Source organism: Halichoeres trimaculatus, unplaced genomic scaffold (assembly GCF_033239565.1).
Source record: "Halichoeres trimaculatus isolate MK-OKI-2021-1 unplaced genomic scaffold, fHalTri1.1 fHalTri1_scaffold_18, whole genome shotgun sequence".
Classification (NCBI taxonomy): domain Eukaryota; kingdom Metazoa; phylum Chordata; class Actinopteri; order Labriformes; family Labridae; genus Halichoeres; species Halichoeres trimaculatus.
In genome coordinates this window covers 15,362,200-15,389,360 of record NW_027437196.1, presented here as the reverse complement: position 1 = coordinate 15,389,360, position 27,161 = coordinate 15,362,200, and the positions used below count along the sequence as shown (strand labels likewise).

The following is a 27,161-nucleotide window of genomic DNA, read 5'->3' as shown; positions in this document are numbered from 1 at the left end:
GTAGTTGATGACACAAAATTGGGGCGCAGGTGTAATCTGGTATCAAGGTTGCAGCTCCATGTGCACAGCCCTTGTCACTCCCGATTGCTGTAAAAATGGGTGTTGGGTGATTATGACACTTCCTTGGCTTTTGGGGCCAGCCTCTAGTGGACATCTAAGAAACTGCAGTTTATTTGCACTTTCACACTTGTCTTTCAACAACACTTCATGATTCCTGGTACTGCAAGAAAAGGGGGATTAACAGACCAACAAACTATAGTTTTATTTAAAAGTTTTACTTCTTTGAATCATGATTTGACTTTATGAAATGTACCTAAAACACTAACAAATGAAGAATTGATAATAAAGAATCAGAACTTTTTATACTCAGCATTTTTAAAAATCACCACAGTTTGTAAAATCCCAGCATGTGCCCCACCCCAGCATTACACAATAAGCTTGCCTCCCATTCCCAGCCCTGCTGATAAAGTGCCTCTCTGTGTGGGATGAGCTAACAGTGGGCTAACCATGAAGTGTGGCCCCCAGTCGCTCAAGTGTTTCTCTGTGGCCAGAGAGCTAGCAGGAAGTGCAGCTTGGGTGCCTCTTTACTCGTCTCATCAATGCTGCTTTCATTCTCCGTTGGTGGGGCAAGATGGAAGCTGTACAAAGGGACCACTGGTACTTCATGGTACTCATCTTTCTGCCTTTCCTTAAAGGTAAGGAGATTTTTTCTCTGCTTTTACTGGATGATAATCCAAGGTTCAGTTTGTCTTATTCCAACACTTTCAGTGAGCTGTTTTCTGTAAGGATACTCAGAAAAGAAACAAACTTCTGCTGATGTTTTTGCTGCACTTTTTGTCAGATTGTACATTTCTACACATTAATCTAACGTTTCTTTGTGATTTAACTGGTTTGAATCTTGTTAAAAAGGCTTGTCATTCTCAGTTTTTGAGAGGCATTATTATTCTAAACCTGCCAGAGCTCTCCCAGAGGCATCGCTGGACTTGAAATCGGTTGTCATTCAGCTCGGATAAAAGGCTTCGAAAACTTGGAAGCTCGATCACCAGCTATTGTCAGTTGTGTTTATGTGTACTGGCTCAAATTAGCCTAATTAGCATTACCCAGGGGACGGCCTCAGCTGTGAATGGCTGTGTTAATCTTCAGCTGGAAGAGATTTAGGAGGCAGAAACAGGTCTTTCCTTGTCAGATCATATAGATGCGTTAATAAATACATTGTTCAGGAGTTTGTTCTTTAAGCATTAACTATCAAGAACACTAAAACCATCTGTAACCAACTTTTTTTTTTACAAGATACCCTGTGTATTAAGATTAGAACTCTGTTTTTTAAGATTATAGATTTAATAAAGACTTTTTACAGTTGCTGTTCAGCAGAAAGATGCCATCACAGTCCATCTGGAGGAAGGCATGGTTCTCGACTGTGCTTGCCCTTGGAACGGCAATCTCAGCATGGTGTCCTGGACCAAAGTACCAGACAGGGATCCAATAGCTGTTTTCCATCCTGAGTATGGCGTCAACTTTCCTCACCATTACCGCGAGAGGATAGAGTTCCTGAGGACCACTCCGATGGATGGAAGTATATCCATGAGGAACGTCACTCACCAGGATATCGGACTTTATCACTGTTCTGTTCAGACCTTCCCACAAGGCCCCTGGACGAGGAACATTCAGGTGGAAGATTTAGGTAATAGATTTTCCAGGGAGCACTGTTGGGGGGAGTTTCAATCTTGACTCACTGTGCACCCACTCGATTACCAAAAAGAATGAACACTGGAAATAAAACTTAATGATGTGGTTTGATTTCTTTTCTTTTTCTGCAGATATTCCCCCAAAAGATGACGACATCACAGAGCCACCCACCCCAGAATGGATCAAAACAGACAGGGAGCTGGTCGCAAGGCAGAACGACAACCTGACCATCAGCTGCAACCACGTCCACAACGGCACCGTCTACCAGGTCATTTTGGAAAAGATGCCACACGGTCTGCCCTGGAGCATCATTGGTGTGTGTAAGAAGGTAGAGGGGGGCTTGGTGAATGAAGACTACAGCGACAGAGGCAGGGTGAGCTGTGCAGACAGCCTGGATGTCAGTCTGCACCTGACAGGTGTGGAGCCAGAGGACGGGGGTTTCTACCGCTGTACCTTCAGCACCGACGCAGGTGTAAAAACCACAACTGTGCTGCTCACTGTGCCACCTCAAGGTACAAAAAACCCACCTCAAGCACACACATGACATCTTACTGGTGCTAATTCATATGAAACTGATTTACTAATGCTCATATATGTTCTTAAAAGCATTGGTTTGTAAAACAATGCTTGTGATGTTACAAGACAGACTCAGCTGAAACCACTTCCTGTCACATCTCATGATGCTGTTTCCACAGTCCTGTCTGCACAGTAATGTCATGTGTTTTCTATGAGTCATGAGCAGTCAATAAGTCCAAAATGGAGGTTTCAGTGACCACAAACTCAAGAAAAACCACATGGTCTTGTGTTTCAGAGAACAGAAACCATTTCCTTTTGTCTGATTTGGACTTTTTTGTTATATAACCAGGTGGATTCAGCTTATCTATGTACATGATGTATATATACATCGGGGCTGGAGCTGCTGGGCTTATTCTCTTCATCATCATTCTTATACTTGCACTGAGGCACAGGTAAGAGCCTACGGTCATTTAATGCATAGACGAAAACAAAGCCACCGTAAGAAAAATAACTGTATGTGGACAAAACTGTTTCTATGTTTCTGTGCTTTAATAAAAGCATGTCTCATGTACAAGCATAAATCACTTTGTCTGGCATCTACCCAGTAACAGTTGCATTAAAAACAACGGGATGAGAAGTTGTCTTTATGCTTCTGCAGCTAATTTTGAAGCATCATTCCATTCGTCAAATTTTTTAAAATTTCTAAACCAGAAATCTACTCTGAGGAGGTCTGAGGGCATCCACACAGCTGTGCCTTTGGCTGAATATAAATGTCATTATGCTAACATACTTGTATTGTCAGTGTTAGCATGCAGATTTTGTCAGTTTATATGTACTATGTTAATTGCATTAAAAAAAGTATTCTTAGGACGCGGTCACACTGGCAAACCGTGCCGTGCTTAAGCATGCTTCAGCCCTTAAGCACGTTTCGAATGGCCAGTGTGACCGCAAGGGGGCCGGGCTTGAGCAGGATTCACTTCTCTGCTGGAGAGGTGGGCTTCTGCACGGTTTAATTCATGCACGAGCACGAGCACAAGCACGCGGACAGCGCGTGTGATCCTTCACGTATGATCACTGCCTGCACATCCCTCGACAGTAATTTTAAACGAAGCGGGGGTGTTAGAGGCCTTTGTAGGACAAAAACGACCTACCATGTCTAAAAGTCTCTAAAGTTGTAGCAGTGCTTTCTGGGTCTTATTGTGCTGACTCTAGTGAGATCGCGCTTCATGTAAACAGATGCTTCACGATGACGTAGGCGGGCTCTGCACGTGTGTGATACCCGCTAAAGTCTGGTTGATATAGGGGTGGTGTGGCCGCTAGGGTAGGGGTAGCTCTGCATCTGAGGGGGGCAGATTAGGACTTAAATATCTTTACAGGAACCATCATATCATCCAGTTATTCAGAAAAGGAGGTCTCTGTGCTGCCCTGTTATCACTTACTTCTTTTGATTCATCTTGTGTGTATCAATCATTGGAGCTTTTGAAATCATTGCACCAGATGAGAAGTTTTTGTAATTTATCCTCCTGGGACAATGAATTAGAAAATCGCCCAACTGCAAAAAATTGCACGGTTAACTACACAACATCTGTTGATTTTTTCCTTCTCCTCCTCCTTTTTGTTTGTTTGTTTGTTTATTTGTTCAATGTTTATCACAGGAAGAGGAACAGGAGAGAGGAGTACAGAGTCAAACTGCACCCGTCCCAGAGTCAGGTGAGCCTGACCTTAGTAATCATTTCCACTCTGGTCTTTACACTCGATACATTTAATACATTAAAGGCTCTTCCTTACCTTCTTGTCAGACATGCACTTAATTATAAAAGTGTTCCTCTTTATTAAAACACTCTTCACTTCATTATTAACCCTGTAATGTGTTCACTAACTCATCTAATGCTGTGGCTTTGGATGATGTTTGTGGGCAGCTGCTGAACAAGTCAATAAACTAGTTAAAGTTTATATTTTAACACAGAATTATTATGTTATAGTAACACTGTCATGTTGAGTTAAGTGCATAGCTTTTTTATGCTTTATAATATAAAAAGTATTCAAACAATCTTTTTTTTTCAGTTTTAGCAAGTATAATTATTTAAGTTAAGGCTTTTTAAATAAATACCATGCAATATTATTTATATTCGACAGAGGATCGGGAGCTTTACTCTAGTTGATTTTTTCCCTGTAATATACGGGCTCTTTCCATTATGACTTTCTTTTTGTGATATAATTTTTTTCCTCGCAACATCACAGTTTTTTTCGCATTAAAACTTAATCTGGTACCACTACAACTTGTAACCAGTATTGGGCAGTTACATGTTATTATAATAATATTACTTTTACCAGTAATGAGTAGTGTACTGAAATACTTTTGAAATTCCAGTAATAATACTACAGTTACTAACACAAATAAGTAACTTGTTACTCCCTTACTGTTGTAACCTGCTAAAGATTCAAAATACAACAATCCGCAGATTAATTTTATTTCACAAGTCAGTTGAGCAGCAAGGTGGATCGCTTCACTGCTGCCAGGTTTTTTCTGCATAATTGGCCATATTTTTTGCCCTGCTGCAGGTAGTTTTGCCGATAGGCTTGTATTTTTTAGTTGTTGTCCTGTTGTCATACACACCTGACAACCCTGGCAAGCTTGAAAAAAATGGAGTAGTAAACATTTAAGTTCAGTGGCTGGAAATATTCCCATCGCTTTGGTTTCATCAAGAGAAAAAGTATTGTTGTCAGAGGTAAATTGTGTCCCAGTACTAGGTCTCTTTGAGCTTAGTTTAACATAGACTGGATTTCAAGAAATGTCTATCTTGTCTTTAGTCGGACCAGATGTGCATTTCATATTTACTGTAACTTTGATGTGTTCAAAGGCTGCAGAAAAAAACGCACCAGCTGGCATTATCATCAATGACATTCACACAGAGGCCATGTGCAAACTCAAAATCATGAGGAGAAAGGACACGATTACCAGTTTTGTGGGGTGATAATCAGTAGTGTAATATATTACTTTTGGCACGGAGTAAAACTCAAGTAATGACATTACTTAAAAAAAGAGTAAAGAGTAATAAATGATATATTACTTTTTTTCAGTAACAGGCCCAACACTTCTTGTAACATTAGGACTTTTTCCTGTAGTATTGCCTATTTTTTTCTCTTAACATTATGCATTGTTCTCTAGGGATGAGTAGTAAATTAGGTTCTGTCATAGGTATCGACCAAATTCTGTCATAAGTGCCAGGTATCGATTCACATAAAATCAAAAGGTACCGTGTTTAGTTATTTAAACACATTCTTGTGACTATGAGGGAGTGGAAGAGTTGGTGGACATGAACACATCATTAAAAGGCTATACATTGAAGAATATATATTATGTTAAAAGAATTTACATTTTATTACAAAGAAAACTGATATTTTTTTCCACATAAATGCACAAAAGTACTAGAAATTGATATTGTTGGGTACCGATTGCCAGGTACCAGGAATTGGTACCGTATCGTCTCAAATGTAAAAAGGTACCCATTCCTATTGTTCTCATAACATTAGGATTTTTCTCATGTAAAATTACGACTCTATTCGCATAAGATACATTACAAATCTTTATTATAGCCATTATAGCTTCTTTTCCTACAACATCAAGACTTGTTCTCATAAAATTACAACTTATTTTCTTAACATTTTGACTTTTTCTTGTTTCGTCATGACTCCTTTTCTTACAACATTAAGACTTATTCCTTTAAAATTTCAACGTATTCTAGTAACATTACAGATTTCTTCTCCAAATCCTAATTTTCTTAAATGGTCCTGATCCTCTGTCAAATATATGGGTTATTTAATATTAAGTCATTTACAGAAATATTTGATTTTTTTTTTCTGTGAAGCTGCTGCACTTTCATTACTCTGCAATCTGTCACATGTCTCTAACACTTCATACACTAACACAGTCTACCACATATCCACAGCCAAACTTCTATGAGAACGTCTCTGTGTGTCCTAGGAGTACAAAGAAGTCCAGGCAGATTAAAAACTGCCCTGTCTATGCCAACCTACGGACTGTAAGATCACACCAAACCAGACGTCAGCTCCCTTGTAAATAAAGCAGACATGTTAATGTGATAGAGCTTCCAGCAGCAGATGTTGTCTTTGCAGACTGAAGAATAAAAAAGGAAAAAAAATGTATTGTAAGTGCTGAACTTAGTTATTTATTTGTTTTTAAAGATGCAGGGTCCAGAATGACACTGATTGTTATTCAGGTTTAAGTCTGACCGAATGTAGGATGTATTTCATGATTGCTGTTGAGGACATATTTGTTAAACTATTCTTGACAGTCACCGCTTTGCAGAAACAGCACACAAAGGCCTGGATAATCATTCTTTCACTTCCCCAGCTCCTGAGTAAAACGATTGACAAAAGCCTGTGTAATTACTCTTTTAACTTTCATCCCTCCTGGTTTCCATTCAAAGCCTGACAATGGTGTCTAATCATCTAACGGCAAAGAAAAGCATTCACTCAGCACTGTACCATCACTCGAGACTCCCTCTTTCCCCCAAAGAGCTCTCTGTCTAGGATGACTGCATTCTAGTTACAGCACGCTCTCATAATGAAAGCGACTCTAATTAGCTAATCCTCTGCTTTAGCTAATACAGCTTCTTAATTTTGGTTGAATTTATTGATACATATTTTTGTTCTTATGACTCTTTTCTGTACAATTTTATGATGAGCTGTCACAATATTTCCAAGTTATATTTATTACTTGTGAATGCTTTCCACGCCTGCCTGTATGCACTTGTGTTTGAAGTTTATAGCAGTGTGTCTGAGTTGTGTGTCGTTTACGTATAATCTGATTCATTTATCTCCATAGAAATGGAGGCAGTGGCAGAGGCAGTAATGGATATGCAGGCTATTCTGCTAGAGAACAAGACAAGTGTGGACGAGTTAGAAATGTGGAACACAAAGGGACAATATAGTTTGGAAACACACCTTTGTTTGCCTTCATTTTCTCATCTTGCTGTTCATGGAAAAACAGAACAAGCTGCAAGTGTACGTTCGACTGTGAAGCCTGTGATACTGTGTGGGTGACCAGCAATACTGAAACTGAAGTGCATGACTGTAAATGACTCCAAGTGGAACCAATAAAGCAGTGTCAAAACTGTGAACATGTTGATTTCCTCTGATGTGGGAGTGTGTGATCAGAAAATCAAAGTGAAAGGAAAACTGCACACTGATATAAACCGTGCCAAGGAAATATAACTGTCTTGGTCATGTACACTTGATTCACTAATAATTTCACATTTGAGAAAATGTTCCTTATTTATTGAGTATACCATGAAAAAATTTGCACCATCCATGTGTCTTTAAGCTGCTACTAGCCAGTTGTTAGCCTAGCTTAGCGCATATATTAAAGAACGCAGAAATGGCTGGCCTAGCTCTTATTCTAGTTAATGCTTAGTTATCATGGTGACAATCAATGTAGGCTAAAGGAAGCTCTCAGAAAAAATAGCACTTAGTTCACCTTAAAAGCAGAGTCTGCAGGGATTTTCCTTGACAAATTTTTACAAGGAATAAACTGGCTCAGTCATCCCTTATAGGCCTCTATACATAAGTGTCAGTGTCTATGTTTGCCTCAAACCCTGTCCTCAGCCTGTATTTTATAGAATGGGTTGTGTTGGGGCGTTTCTGAGCAGTGAATAAGTGTGGTTACCTCAGCCAATCACAGTGCGCAAGTGACTTTTTGAGTTGATGATTGCAAGTGGAAGAAGCTAATCAGAGCAGCTACGATTGTGGACGTAGCTCAGAGGAAGAAAGAAACAACTAAAGTGAAACAAAACCCCAAACAGATCAACCTTTTGCCTAAATGAAGGTGAAGCTTGGCTCGACTTTCACTTACTTTCAGGCACTTGGAGAGCTGCACAGGATGAAGAGCAGTGCGAGTTGGCTTTCTGCTAACAGGTATGTGTCAAATACCCATGGTTAGCCTCTGCTAACATGCTAATTCACTAGCACGGCTCTTGATTCTCTCCCTTGTTGAAACTGGATGGTAAAGGTGGTTGCTGAGCCAGTGAATGTGTTTACGTAGTTTCTATTGGAGGCAGTGGGTGTGTGCTGCCACTAGCACTGAGCCAAGGAGGAGGAGCCTAGTTTGAATGATATGTTTGTTTACAAGCAACAAAAAATCCTGCGGACCCTACCTTTAACACCACAAAGAAAAGATTTTGAGAAAATATCTAAGAAGCTCCTCTGGGTTGATTTTGTTAATAATGCTCATATGTTTTTTTTCTCTTTACTACAAGAAGCTAAGCTAACAGGAGGATAGCTTGGTACAGCATTAAATTAGTCTCCTATTGAAACGCCAGGTAAAAATCTTCTCTCCACAGGAAAAAAAAGTATAGAATAGCTGAAAAGCCACTTACTTTGCCTTCTTAATTAGCTAGCTTAAAATATATGCTGATTCATGGTAGAACATTCAATTTATTACCCTTGTATGATCAAAAACATTACATATGTACATTTAATGAAAACTGTAGTCCTACACTCTGTGTACCCAAAGTGCTAATAACATATAACTTGACAGTAACAAAAACACAAACGCAGAGGAAACATACAATCATGTAGCAACACATACAATGTCATCCCTCGAACAACTGAAGTATGCAACAAAAATAGCGAATGATAAACACAGTTTTCTCTACCTTTACCCAGTTGTCTTGGTTTGTATTGGCTCTAATGGTCCTAATGGAGTGAAACTAGTTTACATACATTTATTTATCACATTTGAGCTAAGACTACTCCAGATATCAGACAACCATACTTCTATGTTCTGTAACTATGAGCTCTGTGATGCTAAGACATGGGCACTTTGTTTGAGGCTCAAATAAACAGAAAGATTCAACTTTTTTAAATACAGTATACAAGATAAAGTGACCAACTGCAAACCTTAACTTAAACATAAAATAAGTGCTTGTATTTTTAGTTCTACAGTAATTTATAATATTAACAACAACAAAGAAAATCATTAAAGGTATTACAAACTTTGCTGCCTCAAACTGATTGTCATTTTGATCATTTTTTTGTCTGCAGTTGTTGAAGGGTTTTAGAGTCGCAAGATCTGTATCTACTCATGAAACAAAAAAACACAACCACTCAAACCACAAACACTTCAAGACGTGTTGACAGCCACCAACAGGCAACAAGTGTGTTTCTCCACTGACTAGAGGAGCTCAGCTTAAATTTTTCCGCAGATGACATGGCATTTCACAGCTGGGTCCACAGGAACTTAAGAATGAGAAATGATTTGAAGATTGAACACTAAATTCTGTCCAAATGGGGTAAACTCAAACTTCAAAGTGGGGATGCTCTGTGTAAGTCTCAGCGGTCACACTCAGCGGTCTGTTTTTGAAGGCACTTCTTACTCTAGGAGGATGATGGTGTGGGGAAAATTTTCATCACAGCTGGCATGTACGGAAATACAGCTCACATGCTACAGAAGGGATCACTGAAATTACAAAGGAGTTTTGACTAATTTTGTCCATTTTAGCTCCCAAAACAATAGTAAATTGTAGCTAATGTAAAATACTTTAAAAGAAGTGAGTCAGGCTGAAAGGTGACAAACTGATGGCTTCTAATCTGTCCTTATTTTTGATGTAGTTACAGCTCAAAGTTTCTTATATTCTTGACAAAAGTTAATAAAGGCCATATGTAAGCTAATGTGTCATGCTAGCAGCTGGTTGGCTAAACTAATTCAGAAGAGAATGAGGAAGTTTTAGCTCAAGCTACTCTTCATGTTCACAACATAACACCAGTTACTTTATTTGTTTACTCCACAAGTAAGTTATGGCTTTGAAAGTGCTGGTAGACAGACATTGTTAGCTTCTTGCTTCGCAGGCAAGCTATTCCCAGGCTTGTGGAAAGCTAGGCTAACTATAGACTATCTGCAGGATAGCTTTTCAGACACAGTTTTGATGATTTATAGTGGGGTTGGGTTAGTTTAGCTCTTAAGTCTTGGAAGCTAAGCTAACCAGCTACCCACTGTAGATCAGCTTATAATTTATTCAGCTTTTGTTTGTTATTAAGTTTATTTCCCAGATTTTCATATAAATTTATGACTATCTTTATACTTTTTCTTAAGATGCCATTATTTACTTCCTCCCTTGCCCAACTTAGCTTGCCAACATGTCCCACTGTTCTCCTTTGACTAACATCCAGTTCTTACTACTGTAAATGAGGCTGAAGAAGAGCTCGGAAGCCATTAAACCTAAATTGCTCTGCTGGAGTAATGTGGGGCTGGCAGTTTGAAGTAGAGGATTTGAGAAAGCTGCATTTTGTCATTTCTGACTCAACAGTTCACTCTTATCCTCAGCGCATACCTCTGAATGACTTCTTCCCTTATAACCTTTAAAGGGCTTCTGCTGATTCATCACGGACATCAGTGTTGAGCATTTTTCTGAGGCCATTGATCAATTTCACATTCTTGAGAGGGCAAAGTACAGTAATGTTAAAAGTGGTGAAATTTCACTGGAAATGGTTGCTGACACAGCAAACTGTGAGAATGAGCCTGATGTGATTTCACCCCTTTCAGAAAAAAAACCCTCAAAACTTTTTGATTATTTTCTTTTCCTTCGCTGTTGAACTTCTCAAACTTCTTGTAATGTACAGCGCAGAGATTAAAAAGAAAGTCCCGCTGGCTTTAAGAGCAAAATGAAGAGAGAAGTACATGAGAACGACACTTTCAGGGTTTTGGTAAAATATCTGAAGCTTTCAAACAAACAAAAGAGACTTTTCAGGATCCTTCTCACATCCCACTTGCTCTACAGTTGACACCAGGTGATGATATATTACACGTCACTATACATATTTCTACATCCTTTCTACAACAGAGGGCAAAGTGTCCAGTTTTACAGGAGCAACTCTGTGTCATTGAATGGGTCTCAGGCTGCAACCAGTTTCACAGCCACTAGAGGGCGACGGTGCCTCTTCCTGGTGCTGGCTCTCCTCCTGTTCTGGCTCATCAGACAGAAAGCTGGGGAAGGTCTGTGCTCGAGGGATGAAAGTCATTGACAGGCTGCTTCCTGTGGAAGAAAAAAAAAAGTGGGGATGGAGTCAGTGGAGCTCGTCTTTTTATAGCAGAATGAAAATGAATCTGTTTCATTTCACCTGACCTGACATGAAGAATGCATAAATCCTGTTTTTCTTGATAAGATATTCAAGATTAAACTGTTGCTTGGTTACTGTCCATGCTGATATCTATACGATGACAAAAATACCCTTAATGTTCGTCACTGAGCAGAAATAATCATTAAAACCTTTTGACTGATGTAGGTGGTTTTTCCAGGATACAAAACACATCAATCTGACGCTGAAGAAATCAAACTTCACTTCAAATCTACCACCCCCCCTCCACCTTAAATTAATTTAATTGGACCAATTTGTTCTGCAGTTCATATTTGTTAACTGCACCACAAATGAGGTAATAGATACTTGTGGGTGGAGGGCTGTTCTCTGCAACTCTGAGACCATTAATAATATATTAGGATGCTGTTTTGGAGATGTGCTCTGCAAGGTAGGTTGAGGATAAAGTGGCTGGCAGACTGCTGATCATGCACCGAACAAGGTGGAAGTGGCCACTGATAAATGTTTCAGGAGGTGCAAAATCAGAAACAGCTGTAATCAAGTGGAACTTAAGCACGAGCATCCTCTTCTCACAGGTGAGTGCGCGTCATTACAATTCAGTGGATGAACACACAGAGGCTAATTGAAATCTGAGTGAGGCGTTCATTTTACTTTGTTTTCTCAAGCAGCCTGCTTCAAAGAAAACATCCAAAGGGGTCATCTTCTCTACATCAAGAGGTGATTAACTAACAGACGTTTTATAGATTTGCGGATCATTTAGAGCAAACATGTTTTTTTTTCTGTGTTCCAGTCACGCTGCCACCAAAAGGAGTCAGGGCTAAGACTGCGAGACGCACTGCCAACCTCACCACACAACGGAATATTAAACATGACCCAGTCAGCCTGGCAATCAATGTCAAGTGGCTGCGTGAATGCATGTCACCGAGAGTCACGGAGGGAGAGAAGTCTTGTTAAAAACAGAATATGTGTGTTGGAGGGAAGTGATGCAGAAGTAAAGACAGACAGGGAGAAGAGAGACAGGGAAAAAAAAAAAACAAAAAAAAAAACGCTCTTTCCTGTGTGAGGTAAGGGAACAGCTTGCCGGAGGAAGACACAGAGGGGCTGATGTGGGAGTGAGGATGAGACCAAAACAGAGGCAGTCTTACAGGTGAGTCATAAAGACACACACACACATACCAAACGCACATACACCTGTGTCCACTAGTCTTTCCTTCCATCCCTCACTGGAATAAAGAAAAATGAGATAAGGCTCCAGCTTAAGGTTTTAAATGCAGCTCAGTCCATGTTCTGCAAGTCAGGAAAACGGGGACATTTCCTCTCCCTTCCATGTTGTACTTAATAAATTGCTGAAACGACTGATGCGCAACCAGGCATGTCCCTTTCACATCTTTGCCAAGACAATCCTTTCCCTCAAGCATGGCCAATTTAGGCTGCAAAAAGAGGCAGGAAGCCCAGTGTGGATGTCTCTTCCGTCATAAACAGCTATGTTTGTCTGTAGATGCTTTCAATAATACACGCAGCCTCCTCTGCTGGTTTGTCAACTGCCTCTTGAAACCTTGGGTTTGCCATTTTTCTGATGTCATATTGGTTACTGTTGCCACAGTCAACCACATTTGGCCAAGAGAGGCTTGGAGAGGTGCCAAATCATTGGAGCTGATACAGATGACACTTGTGGCTGATTCATTTCCTTGCTGATTGAAGAACCCAATGTTTTTTTTTTTTCCTCTGGGAGTGATAGAAAACAGTTTCGGGCTCAAGGCGTAACAAATTGTTAGCAAGAAAAGGTGTTGTTTCAAGGCTTTCTTTCTCATGCAATTCTGTTGATCAACTGCATTTGGACAAGAAGACAATCGCTGAGTGAAGCCAAGTTGACACCAATGCTTAATTCATTCAATTGAGAAACAGCTAGAATCAGTAAGGGTCTGTACAAATGAGAGACAATTTACAGACGGGGCTCTCATTGCAGTCGGTTTGGTGTAAAGTGCTTTTGCCAGTCATTTTTCCTTTTTTTGTTTTGTTTTGTTTTGTTTTGTGTGTTTTATTTTGTTATACAATCTATCAATTAAAAAGCAATAGCTGATGCATCGATCTGCCCCAAGACATTAATCGCAGATAAATTGTCAATGGAGTAGACCACTGTACGGATGTCAATAAACCCTGGGGTTGCATACCACCACTTTAACTCATGGACTGTTTCCCTGCATACAGCCCTACAGAGCTACTGCCTTAACAACACTGGGTAGGTCAGAGCACAACCCGGTTTTCCTGCAGACCTTTAACAAACCCTGTGTACTGAGGCAGCATGCAACTAGCCTCACAGTCGGGCAATGGACACCTGAGGCTAGTGAGGCTCCAAGGGACTGCTTTAAATGCACAGATTGCGATGCTGGAAACAGATGAGAACAGCATGGACGTTGACAGACAGGTTGATCGTTTTACTAAGTACATCAACTTCTGAAGAGACATAATCATACCATGAAGAAATCATACCATCAAGAACAAAGACTGGAAGACTAGATAAGGGACATTCCATGATGACTAGTTTCTCAGTCAAGAAATAGAAATATTACTTGCAGTTTACTGACTTGTCTCTGGCGACGAAACACTTAGGAAATGGCCCAAATCGATGAGGCCAAACACTGGATCACCAGATCTTCAGGTAAGTGATGTCAAATTTTTTTTACAGAGTGTAGCTAGTGTCAGCAGAGACAGCGTCACAAGCCTTCAGTCCTTCTTGCAGGTTATTATCAACATGACTGTAATGGTTTAACATTTCTCTAGTCAAGTGTGTGTATGCTAATTTAACCAATCACTGCCTATATAAAACTCAATGTAGACCAAAACTCTACCAGATTATGATGCACTACAATACCCCATCAATTGTTTGTGCCTATTTATATCCAGGTAGTAGAGCCTTTTAGTATTATGGCATGAGCTGTTAACTGCAGATACAGCCTCTGACTACTTGTTTAATCGACTTTCATATCTGCTGACTACCAAGGGCAAAAGTTTAAACTTTTAGATGACTAAAGGTACACATTCCTACTTTCACTTTCAAAACCCAAGACATTATTGTGAGATCAAAGAAGCTAAAGGAGCTTGTGAGGTATAGCAAAGTAATGGATCGTGTGATAGTCTTTCCATTCGTAGAGGAACAGGTGAATGGCATAGGAGTAATCAGTCTTTATCATGATAACTTTCCTTAGTCCCTTCAACAATTCTGATTCCCATCCACTGGATTAATATATGTATAACACTGAAAAAAAAACAAATAGATGCAGTAAGTGGTCGCCAAATAAGTGTTTAAAAATAAAAAAAATCCAACTAAACTTCGCCCACCAAAAAAGACACAGATTGCTTGTTACAACAATAGAGTGCTTGGAAAATACGATAACAGACTGAGATTCCTATTAAAAAATCCCCAAAAAGTATCAACAACACAAACAAGGTGACTAAGTCTTAGCTCATCGAATAAGCTGTGCCAAAATTTATGCAGACAACACCATGCCTTACCCTGAAGATTTATTTAAATGGTTTATAAGGAATAAGCTCTCAAGGCCATTACAGTAACAGGCCTTGACTACTGTATGTACATTTCTGCTGAAAGTGTTGGTATTAGACCCAATAGGGAGTGACTCACTTTTGAAACCAGCCTCAAATGGACACTCTAAGAACTGCAGTTCCTTAAGCCACTAATGTCAGTGCTTGTGATTGTCCTGTAATGCTTGACTTTTCACAAGAACCACTTTTTGGACAAGATATCAACACTCACAAACACTCTCACAGGAAAAAATAGTCCTGAAAACACACACACACAAGAGGATGTCAGCATCTCTTTTCCTCTTCCTCCTGCTCTCTGGTCCCTATGAGGAGCAGACAGTGATTTGTCAGTGCCTTTTCATTACCAGGCAAGGTCATGTCATCCTATCTAGCCCGGGGTGGCAGCTGCTGGGCCGGAGCAGACACGACAAGGCAGGGAGGGCACTCACACACTCTCTGACTGATACAATGGCGAACCTTGGATAGACAAGCACCTTTTCATTCTTGCATTCAGACAAAAACATTCACATCTGTCTGCACCTTTTCTTTCACACTACCGTAACCCAGCTGGTGGTTTCGTAACAGCTGTAACTTGAGAGGAAAACTTCAGCTGCTGGTGTGAAGCTTTGTGTTTTTGTGCAACAAAAAAACCTTCAGGAGCGATAATTCCCTGTAAGAGCGAGTCCAAAGCGGGCTGAGGATTGGGTTTGGATTCGTAGAACTTCTGCAAGAGACTGAGAACCTCCCAAAGAGCCACCTGAGAGACACCAAAGCAGTTGAACGCTTCTTTACCTCTAATGAATTTTTTATAGCATCCAGTCTTTTGCATCCAAATCTGTGAAATTCCTTGTTGCCTGTTGCAGAAAAGATAGTGTTATCCTCCTGTTCTTCAATCATCATTCCCTGTGCCTCCGATACTTTCACCTGCTCAGTAAACCCCCCTCGTATCAAACTAAGAACAGCACTCTGTTCTATTAGAATTGCTAATGCTTTGCCACTAAACTGTGGAGCACAATGAAATGCAAAGAAACAGTGTGTGTGTGAGAGTGAGTGTGTTTGTGAAATGGCAAAAAAAATTACAGAAAAATGGGCCCAAGTAAAAAATACAGACATTCTTGTTCCCGTTCCATTCCACTATTAGAGGCAGTAATTGAACCATTTCCGACAGGCGAGGAGCTTTTTGCTTTTTCAACTCCAAAACTTTAAAGTGCACTTATTTGTATGCATCGGCAAACTCAAGAGAACACAGCCGCTCCAGTGAAATGCAAAATAAAAGTGAATAGCATTAGGAGACCGGAGGTGGAAAACAAGACAAAGTGGAGATACTCTGTTTTACTGTTTAGTTCCTGGAGATTTAAACATCTAACAAATTATCTGGAGGCTGAAATTAGAGCTACATAGGTGTTAGAGGATAGAGGATTCATCCTTCAAGTTCACTTAAAGGAAACACTTAGGACAATTTTTACTTTCAGTGACCGCAAACAAGGCTTCTGGGGATGTGCTTTTGAAATAAAGCTCAATAAAAAGCAGACGTGAAATTACTTTAAATAAAAGAGTACATCAGCTGCCAGCTCCTCATATTAACACAGGCAAAGAAATAAACACATAGGTGAATAAACCTCAACGGGACAGGGAAACTGTGTTCCTTAATTATTCCCCCGGACCCGCAGGGTATTTGAAAGCAACCCGAGCATGACTCAGCAAATTGACTGTGCTGATTGGATATTCATCGTGCACGCAGGGACACAGCCAAGGAGCTGAAGCAGCCAGCCGTCATGGTCCAAATTTCCTGATTTCTTACCTCTATTTGCTGCTTAATCCATTTTGGCTAATACAATCATTATTAGAGGAAAATAAAAGGGCCTATCACACTCTGAATCCCTGCAGGAGTGAACGTTAACTACAGCTGGTGAGGTGTTCATTCTGAGGAGGAGTTCTGTGAAGAGGTTTGTGAGAAGTAATTCACTTGTAGCTCTTTTAAACAGTTAACCATCAGCCTTTTACAGGGTCTATAATGTTTATATCTGTGTGCCTGGTGGGTGAAGTTGTGACTAAAAGCTATATGAATCTTTGCATTTCAGAAAATCTATTTTGATCCTTTATGATTTTTTACATTTTTTTGGCAAATTTAAAGCTCTCTGCCCACATTTATCAATCTTGGGTGTGAAATGGCATAGATCTGGATGTAGAAACATGCCACATGTGGATTTTCCTCGCTGCATCGTAGATATGGGGGGTACACCCACTTTTTAGTCATATGCACAATCAAAACATAAGGGCCTTTTGGGATTTTCCAAGTTTATAGAGCCCTAAATGGGTAACGTGGTATCCTCTGAAGGGACATAGGCAGAGAAAGTAAAAATATATGTTCCTTGTGCACTCAAGAAAACACAGAGACTAAATTATCTGTTTCAGTACACATGATCACATTAATGATGAAACAGGGTGTGCATATTTTAGTAATGTCACCAGAAAAAACAAGATGAACTATTTTCTTTTGGGGATACTTTAGATTCAAACCAAGATCGCAGCGCTTCAGTTAGTGTTGCTTTGTGAAGGCAAAATCAATATTTCTGATGGTTAAATATCGGGGGTATGACCCAGTAATAACTGATCTTATTTGTGGTAGCTTTAAAGTTTTGAGATAATTAAATTTTTTCTGCATATCCAGAAGTTTTCAATGCACATTGTTTGACTGAAGCTGGGTGCGCGCTGCAGACTGAGCAGTGGGATGGCTCCATAGCAGTCGTGTTCTTCTGAGTTTGACATCTTTTGGGTTCAGTTTTATTTAGGAACAAAAGTCTTCTTTCCTGGCATGTAATCCATATTTATTGCCTTTTGTGTGTATATATCTGTATCCATGGAGTTGGCCTAGTATTTAGTTCATAAATGAAAGCTTTTACCCGATGGATACAGGTGTATCCCTCGCGTCTGAACCCGATTACAAGACTTTAAAACCCGTTTTAAATGATATTCTGAGACAAAGTCTAAGGTTATAATATCTCCCAACTAAGTCCTGTAATGTCAACCAGAAAAAAAAGAATGCTAAGACCAGCTGTTTTCTGTTGTACAACTGATATGTCTTGTGCACGAGCATATATTTTTATTTTTTCTGCCTATATCCCCTAAGGGGCTTAGTTTGTTACTAATTTCATTCTGTATGTCTGTTTTTCTAGATAGAAAAAAGGAAAAAAAGAACCTTAAAAATATCATTTTAATATAAATCTTTAGAAAGTACCATCTCTTCAACATGCTGTTAATTGCTTTGTCTAACACCTACTGCAGCCTTGCCAAGCATTAAAAATAACGACATTGAAACTGTCAATCTTGTTGCTGATGATTTGCTTTTTTTTTAGGTAAAATGGAAGTATTGGTAAAAAAAAAAAAAAAAATCAGTTCACTTCCCATTCAGCTCCTCACAGGAGCTTTAAGGTCTGCTTATCCTTGCAGTGGAACATTCATAAATATCAGAACAAAACTGGGAACATAGTAAATTAAATTAAAGCTGGGGAAGCAATGCACCAATGAGGCAGATTCTGACCCAATTTTTGAGCTGGTTTTGACGTCAGGCTAAGTTTGCAAGTTTGCCTTGCAGTGTACATGTACCAATCACAGCCTAATCAACTGCTTCTGGTTGGACTTCCAGCAGGCCAGAAATCCTGGTCAGCCATTTGCACACTCTTGCACAATGGAAGCAAAGCACCACGAGCTGGTTCATTTGCTTGGGGGATCTTTCACTGATTGCGCCTGCACAGAATGACAGACGGGTCAGAAAGCACCATGGCAGCAGTGCACCATGGGATGTGGATAACTGAAACACACATGGAAATGCACAGATGAGCCATGACATTATGAAAACTCATGCAATCTTGTGCAATGCAACAGCTCTACCAAGTGTTAAAATCTTCCTCAGTCTTTTGAATCTATATGACATCTCTGGCCCTCCTGGTCTCAACACATGTTCCTCAGTTCATATGTTGCTTTGTCCTATGATGTTGGGTTAATATGTTGCATAATTCTTAAAGTGAAACCAACACTTGCTATCATTAAAACCAGGTGTGAGAAGCTTATTTACACTCTTTGTTTTTTTCTGTTTGTGCTGTCTCATAATCTCACCATCAGAGGTTGTTGGATGTTCATTCAGTGTTTGCTCTCGTTGTGCAAAGGTGCACAGGTCGCAATTCTGATACCCTTGTAGTAGCTTTACATGATTTACAGAAAAAAAAGAATGTTTTAGAAAGTCTTTATTTCAGCCTCTGTCTGAAACACTGCTGTTTTTGCTGCTATCTTTTTAAAGCTTGCTTTATGTGTCTGCGAGGATCATGTAGCTTCGTGCTAACAAATTACATTATTTTAGCAGTCTTGCCCCCTTATGTGGTCCTTTTCACGCCGAAAATTTCCGCTTTGCACCCCCCTGAAAAATGTCGAACTTCAACGCAGAGACATGCAGACAAACCAGAGCTCCTGGTGTCTAAAGGACAAAAAAGACTGGTATTTATATGATTCATCACACAGGGATCACTATGATTACTGTGTGATGAAAAGTTCCTGGCGTGAAGTTGTTTGGTATACACGGCCCCCTGCATCTTGGGAACAGACGCGTAGAGTGTTAAAGAATATAAAAGCCACACGCGTTCTGTAGTACTGATTCCGCACGTCTAATTTCCATGCGCCATGTTCATGCGGAAAGCATAACACAGCCTCAAGGCTCCCTGCTCCACTAACCCCTTTCCCTCTGATTGGCCAGGCCTCTGGAATTCTGTTAAGAGGGACAGACTTTGGTGTTTGAGGCCCACCTCTCGAATGTATCATGAACTAGTTAGGAGATCCTTGTGCAATGAACTTATCATTTCAGCAAATCTCACGAAGATCTCGCGCTATTTTCAGAAGAGTTTGATTTGATTTTGAGTCTCCTCACCCAGCCTCTGCCTTCCCATTTGTCATATTGCTTAAAGACACTTTCTAGGTCTTCTGTCTCCCTTATCTACTTTTGTCCTGAATACAAAGAGACAATGAGGAGGAAGAGGAGGAGGAGGTAGAGTATGCAGCCTTAACCCAAATATTCTTTGTTTTTCCCTTTCCCTTCTGTCCCACACAAGTAGGAGAGTTGGGGGATGTGCATGTGCAGTTCATCTAACCAAGATATAAGGACATTATTATAGGGTGTGAACACAGGTACGTTGTATCGAGATAAGGATGTAATGGCAAGTGGTGATGGCAACAGATGAGTTAAATATTTCACCCAAATTCTGGCTCAAATGTATAACATTTCTGGTTTGTTTCAACCACTTATATTTGAATTGATACATGGATAAAAAGAGGTGGTTCAATTCAGCCTCATTTCAGACTTATTTCATAAAGTCACGAAGCACTGATAGCCAGTCCATGCCGTGGAACACAGACAACAGGTCTGTACTGTAAAGCACAGACAGCCAGTCTATGCTGTGGATTGCAAACAACCGATCTGTACCGAGGAGTTAAGACAGTTAAACCATACCGTTAGTGGCGGATATACTTCGAGCTTTGTGTGTGCTCACTATGCTGACGTATAGCTGGGTCTTATATCTGCTGTGTTCCCTCCTCACTCACAATTACAAAACACTGTCTCAACAAAATTACTTTGCAAAACCCGGGTTCTGGGTGAACCAATGCATGTTGAGTTGATGGATTTGAACCCAGCGCTTGATTTAAATAACCCAATATGAGTTAAACATTTCATAACCCAGCAGTTGAGTTAATGAAATAACCCAGCTGTTTAGTGAGCACATCGTATGAAATTCAAACTGGTTTACCATCCAGTTCCTTGTTATTTTTGAGGTTATCCACCTGAGACAACATTAATTTGCTTCCTGGTCTCTATTATACATCATACTGCAATTATCTGCATTATGGCTCAACATACATGAAATAAAATTTCTCCATAAAGCATACTGTGTGTAGTATTTATCAAACCTTAAACACAATACAGTACATGGTACCGCTTCATTTTAGGGTCTTTTTGTTTGTAAAGAGGAGATTTTGTGCATGCAAGGCAAAGGTAGAGCCAAGGCATATTCTGAAAGCTTTTTCACCATCTTCACACACTTTTGATGTGGTTCCTAAAATAGCTTACCAGTTTTTTTTTTTTCAGTTTAGCTGTAAAATCATGCTCAAATCGCATCATGCGATAAAAGCAACACCGTAACATCTGTCAGCTCGTTCCTGCATGATGAGAAAAGAGGGAAATGTATTCACTCTTTTTATTCTATAACCTATTTATTCAGTTTTGGCAGCTGTGCTCCATGAAAGTTGTTCATGCTGTACAGACTATTGGTCCCTGAGTTACTGTTGACACTGAGGGAAGATCTGAGCCAAAGCCTAAGGTATTAAAGGATGGCTGGTATGATTATAAGGCACTGGTTAAAAATAAACAATCCTTTATATCTGAAAAAGGAGATCCAATTCTTTTAAATGTTTACTTATGAGTCATTTTGTGTTTGTTTCTCTTTTTCTCAGTGTATAAGGTAATTCTCACAGCTCCTTGTTCAGCAGGTGTCAAAGAGCTCCAGGGAGCAGCAGACCTTCTGCTAATGAGGAATCAATGCAATCACTATATATGTGTCTCCTCATCTAATAATGGCTGTCAGAAGTTAAAAGCAGAAGCAGCACCTGGTGTGTTTGTGTGTGTATGTGTGTGTGTGCTTCTCCTGACATGCCTTCCACAGTCCAAAGATCACATGTCACGATGGGAGCTAAACTCCTGTCACTCCCCAGAATCACCTTGTCGTCCCAGTTATCTGACGAGACCTTCTATTCTGCTGTGTCCTCAAACACACTGATGCATTCAATTTATTCATAGGAAAGGAGGGGAGATGATGTTAGAGCTGAATGTGTGTGAGCAGCAGAAGGCGGTGGTGGTGGGGAGGGTTGTTCAGAAACGGACAGACACACGGAGAAAGTGTGGGAGGAGCAGTGGAGATGCCAGGGTGATGGATGAGGGAGAAGCTCCTCTGTTCAACAGAGTTTGGAGAAGGAAGAGTTTAAGAAATAAAAGTTTACAGAGACTGAGCCCATAAATAATGACCCCGAGGTGGAAACTTCTCCACTTAATGTGTTTATGAGTTTAAAAAAACATGGTTGGAAGAGAGGAGCCATATTTTTTGCTTTTAAGCTTATCAGGCCACAATTAAATGATAATGGAAGGAGAGGAAAAAAACACAAACACCAGGCGCAGCTGTTCAAAAGAAAACGATGACGTCAGAGCGACTTTCATCTTCTCGCCTGGCTTTCTGTTTGGCTCTATCAGTGAGAGCCAAAAGGCCCATAATCCTCAGATAAGTCTACTAATCAACTAATACCATAGACAGAGCATAATCTCATCAGCTCTCTAATCACCTTTCTGCCTGTGGTCTACAAACAGACATCAACACACACTCAAACACCGTTACTCCGTGTCCATTAAGTGCACATCGGAAACATTAAGGGCTGTCAGGACTGGTTGTATAAAAAGATGTAAACTACTTTCTTCTTCTTTTATTGCTTAAATAAAAAAGTAGAAGTGGTATGACTCACTTCAAACAATCACTTAGCAATTATGAAGAAGCTCATGACTAATCTGAAAGTCCCTACTGGTCTTTAATGTGTGTTGGGGTTAACTTAAGACTAAATTACTGCTGGCTAACAGCACAGAGGTAATGAGTAATTCATTATACCCCAGTTATATCGGCATCAAGCATCTTATTTACAATGTAATGCACATTTTTAGCTTGAGCCACAGGCTCTGCAACCAGGAAAAAGATAGATCACAAACTATTGAAACGATCATATTTTTAGACTGATAAAATCCTCCCCTAACTAGACCAACAGTAGTGTCTTCATCAGTAGAATTGAGGGAACATTTTAAATAAAGAGAGGCAAAGGTGAAAATAAGAAGTATTTCTGTGGACCGACAATCTAAAAACCTAGAATTCAGTGCTGTATTTATTTTTTTTAGTATTGTATATAGTTAGGCTGCAGATAACAGTCCTTACTTATGGCAAAAAAAGGGGTAAACAGCACCTAAGTCCTGATAAAAAATGACAATCTTACTTTTTATAAATCTGTATCAAGATGTTGATGTTTCAGAAATGTAGCATCCGACTATATTAAAGGGGCATTATCATGCTTTTTTCAGGCTTTATACTGTCATTCTGTTTTTCCTGATGGAGGTTAAAGAGGCTGTGAGGACTATCTGGTAAAGCTAGTGTCTTCCTGGGATAGAGACTCCATTTCCCATTAGCACTTGCACCCACCTGACTTTTACAAAGGCATGAGTTGGTTTTGAAGCAAATGAAAAATTAGAAGCTCTTCTTTTTAACATGACTTTTCTTTGTTCAAGACAACTTTTTAAAGAATTCAAAGCGACAAGGTTATGTATTTATTCACATTTATGAAGGGCTGTTGTTTGAAATGTGACAACAAGCAAACTGTGTAGACTCATGCTCTGAGATGCGTCTGTAACTTGTATATGAAGTGAATCTTGGTTATGTCCTACCAGTGCTCATCTGCCAACTCCGACCCCACCAAGCAGAGCTAACGTAACCTCACTCTTCATTTTATTCATAGACTCTCAAGTTTAAACAGACCACTGCAGAATAACTGCTGACTGTGGGTTGGACCACATATTATCAGACAGTTTGGCCCTTGTTTTAGCTCTCAACATTATCTCATATCCATGTTTGATTAATTTAAACCAGAATATCCCAGCGTTAAGCAAATCAATAGAAACTTAGTATTCGAGGTGCATATAGCTGAAATTAGAGTGAAACTTAGGTGTAACTTCTCACAGTGAAACTAAGACTCGACCACTAAAGCATAGCTCTTACAGTGTACAATGAACCAAGAAATAGTGGTGTTTCTTTTGAGATATCTTCAGGAGCAAATTCTGCTTTGCTCAAGTTACTAACACGACTATAAATGGTGCAAAAAGGAAGCATTTGCTGAAATATGATCATCCTTCAAAGCTGGGTACACCAGAAAACCTGAGTCCAAGTGTCTGTGTGTATTGTCGTCAGGCAAAGTCTCTGTTTTTACTGAGATTTTGTCAAATCAGAGGCAAATAAATCAGATTAATCGGTCTTATTTTAAAATATTTTTCTCTTCTGAATTGGTTGTTTACATGTATTCTCTACATTTTTTTTGTTGAAAAATGTATCTGTGTCCTTTTGTTAGTAAGATGTTTAGCAGGGTCAGATAATGACGTCAAGAATGTCACTGTTCTTCAGAGCTAAACTTACATGGAGTAACAAGGACAAAAACAAATCCAAGGAAAGGCAGTGGTAGAATTGACTGTCAACCTTTTTTTTCCCCTCTCCCTTATCACAGCGCCATGTTATGGTCCTCTTAGTAAAGTCATGACATCGGTTGTGTTGTATGTTATATAATGTTGCGCCTGTGCCTTGTATTAAGTGTTTGGTGAACAGTGCATATTCAGTGCCACATTCAATTAAAATAAAAAATGCTGTTGACAGATTGAGAAAAACAAGTATGGTGATACTTGCAGGTTGGTAAAAATGACACCTCCTCCTTCAGGGGATACACTATTCCATCCCTAGAATCTCTTAGTCTCTGCTTTCTCCACCTGTCTTTCTTTACTTCACTCCACGTGCTTCTCACACAACCACCACAGGATCAGGTAAAAGAAACAGCCACACTTTTCTTGACATAATTAGTAGCAATGTTCCCATACCTTGGTAACTGTAGAGATCTCCCACGCTGTTCTGACGCGTGATGTGCTGCCAGTAGGCGCTGCGTGGCAGGGAGATGGACTTGGTTAGCGTCTCTCTGGAGTGGATCTGAAACAGACAGAGAGAGAAGCTTAGTGTCTCTCACTTCCTGTCACTCACTCACAGCAGGGGTAACTGCTCCAGGTATGTGGGTAAACAAAGAGGCTTCGTCGTACTGTATTCTGCAGAGTGAATGGCATGTGTCTTCTCTGAATGGCTCTTTGGCAGATGAGCTGCAGAAACATTTGGGATTATGATGTCGTCGAGCTCCTGGGTGATGTGTTTTGTGTTTGTTATTCCCCATACAGGAGCAGGACTTAGCTTGGAACATTTTAGCTGTACTATTTTAGCAAAAACCTGCATTCACTCAGAACCATGAAGCACAATTAGCATGTTGTAATTCCCTGCTCCTGCAACTCTGACAGTTTTGTGTTGCTGTCCATGTGATTTATAGAGCTGAGGCTAAACGCTGCATTTGGAAATGTTCCCAAATGGTGGGGTCCAAGTGCACGGCCATATGGTCAAGGCTCATCAAACACTCGGCAGACCTACATAAATAAAGAATACAGATGATCGCAGGGGAGGAGGAGGGGGGATGAAAGGAAGGAAGAAAGGAAGGAAGGAAGGGATGGGTGTTGTGATGGAAGGAGGGAGCGGAGGCCAAGACCATAGGGAGTCGGAAGGGGCTCCTGGTCCAAGACTGCACGGGGCAACACGTCAAGATGGATGCAGGTTTTTGTATGTGAAAGTCATGATTTACTGCTCTTGTAGTCTTTGGTTTCTGAAGATATATTGGTGAGCAGCCTTAGAGACGTGCCTGATTGTCCGGCTTTAATCAAACATACAATAAAGAAACTTAAAGAAAAGAGAGCAGCATTCTGATGTTCTTTTTTACAAATAATGTCTCTGTAAATGATTCTTAAGTTAAAAAACATCCATTGCTAACTGCTTGAGATGTTTGCAGCACTAGAATTAGACTGCATGTCTGACAAAAACAACCAAAATATTTAAAATGTACCTGGGAGCTCTTCTCCATCTCCTCCATCATCCTCTCGTGCTGCTGGGCGATGGCCAGTGTGGCCGAGTGGACCCGCTGGTAGATCATCTCCCCCTCCCGCGTCTGGAACGTGAACAAACCCTCTCCTGTGTCACACATCCTGCGCCAGGAACACACACACAGAGACAGGGAGAAGTGCACACGCTTTGATCGCGTTTGCTCTCAGATTGCTGATTTACAAATGCGCACGGTTGAATGTGCACTTACAGAGAGAAGTACTGATATAACAGCCCACTGAAGTCAAACTCGCTCTCACATGCGTGAGTAGATACAGTACACAAACAAAGACACGCACTCACAGAAGCAACTGTCACATCAGATGCCTGAAGGGATCTGCAGCAAACGTTGATATCCTGGGATGTTTGGGATATCCAAAGTTGCTTTGTTGAAGTTTTTACGACACTTGGAAAAACTTTTGTCTTCTTCCCACTGCCAACATTTCAGTCACACAGACTTACAAACACATTTCTCTATGCTCACACACCTTCCAGATTCAAAAGTGAACCAAGTGGAGTCTCGTCCATATCTGCGCAGAGAGCTGAGGGGCCACATGACGAGTTTGAGGCGAGCGTTGTGGATGTCCCACAGGTAGATGTTTTCATGAGTGATCTGCATGGTGCACTCCCCATAGATGTCCAGGTTAGGCGTGGGCATCAGGTACACATTGAAACGTTCTGGGAAAATTTGACAGAAAGTGTATTAAAAAGATTCAGTTAATATCATTTCTGATTATTCAACATATCCACAAAAAACTTCGGAGACTAGTAGTTTTGTCCATATTGTGACATTGCAGCAAAAAAAAATTAACATCTCAAAGATGACAACAACTTTTTACAGGCACATCTCACACAATGTGTATTCTGTTCTTTTTATAATTTATATAAAACAAGAAAAAAAATCATACCTATCTTTAGAGATGGGTACTGCATTAGGTACTTTTATAGGTACCAACTGAATTTTCTCTGTAGTACAGAGTACTGCTTTACGTAAAATCAAACAGTACCATGTGTAGGTACCTAAATGTATCCTTGTGACTGTGAGGAAGTGGAAGAGTTCTTTCCATGCTGAACATGTACACAGCATTGCAAGTTTATATTTGAAGAAAAAAATGTGTGAAATTGAAAAACTGAGATTTTATTATAAACAAATTAATATTTATTACAACATTAACACAGACAAAGTACTAAAATATTAGTACCATTGAGTACCGATACTGATTGCTAGATACCAGGCATCGGTACTAAAAGGGTTTAAATGTGAAAAGTACCCATTTCTACCTATTCTACCTAATACTATCAACATACAATCATTAACTGGCTGGTTATTTACTTACTTTTATGCCATAGGTTAAAAAAAATAAATACAATAAAATGGGACTGTCATATTTTTTCTTATGTTTTCGAGTGAAGGAGGTGGTGGGCTTCTCTTCCTTCATTAGTTGGTTCTCAATTCAGAGATGGGATCCGTCAAAGGACCAAGCCTTCAATGATTCAAGATGTCCTCTT

The 27,161-nt window shown here is 40.0% G+C and overlaps 2 protein-coding genes across 4 annotated transcripts in view; one reads left to right on the top strand and one right to left on the bottom strand.

Moving 5' to 3' along the window:
• The first annotated feature begins 494 nt into the window (after window positions 1–494).
• On the top strand, window positions 495–7,346 carry cd226 (CD226 molecule). 3 transcript variants are annotated; one of them, XM_074693206.1, is made up of 6 exons: window positions 495–695; window positions 1,358–1,681; window positions 1,818–2,198; window positions 2,552–2,654; window positions 3,858–3,912; window positions 7,052–7,346. In XM_074693206.1, the coding sequence occupies exons 1-6, from the start codon at window positions 632–634 to the stop codon at window positions 7,076–7,078; spliced, it is 954 nt and encodes a 317-aa protein (XP_074549307.1). In that variant the 5' UTR covers window positions 495–631; the 3' UTR covers window positions 7,079–7,346. The 3 variants fall into 3 exon arrangements, with proteins under 3 accessions (XP_074549307.1, XP_074549308.1, XP_074549309.1); XM_074693207.1 differs by lacking the exon at window positions 7,052–7,346 and adding an exon at window positions 6,188–7,045; XM_074693208.1 differs by lacking the exon at window positions 7,052–7,346 and adding an exon at window positions 6,153–7,045 and having other exon boundaries at window positions 562–695.
• dok6 (docking protein 6) overlaps window positions 7,313–27,161 on the bottom strand; it is a 70,385-nt gene continuing 50,536 nt past the window's right edge. Inside the window, exons 5-8 of the mRNA XM_074693205.1 lie at window positions 26,141–26,330; window positions 25,618–25,756; window positions 24,563–24,668; window positions 7,313–11,255 (exon numbers count right to left, since the gene is read on the bottom strand). Of these exons, the coding sequence (XP_074549306.1) occupies window positions 11,101–11,255; window positions 24,563–24,668; window positions 25,618–25,756; window positions 26,141–26,330 (590 nt within the window). The 3' untranslated portion in view covers window positions 7,313–11,100. The remainder of the gene's footprint in view (window positions 11,256–24,562; window positions 24,669–25,617; window positions 25,757–26,140; window positions 26,331–27,161) is intronic.

Excerpts from the sequence above, each read along its gene's own strand:
- cd226 (XM_074693208.1), top strand. The coding sequence starts at position 632 with ATGGAAGCTGTACAAAGGGACCACTGGTACTTCATGGTACTCATCTTT. Across the intron at positions 696-1,357 it reads CTTTCTGCCTTTCCTTAAAG|TTGCTGTTCAGCAGAAAGAT; the intron begins GTAAGGAGATTT and ends GACTTTTTACAG. Across the intron at positions 2,655-3,857 it reads ATACTTGCACTGAGGCACAG|GAAGAGGAACAGGAGAGAGG; the intron begins GTAAGAGCCTAC and ends TGTTTATCACAG.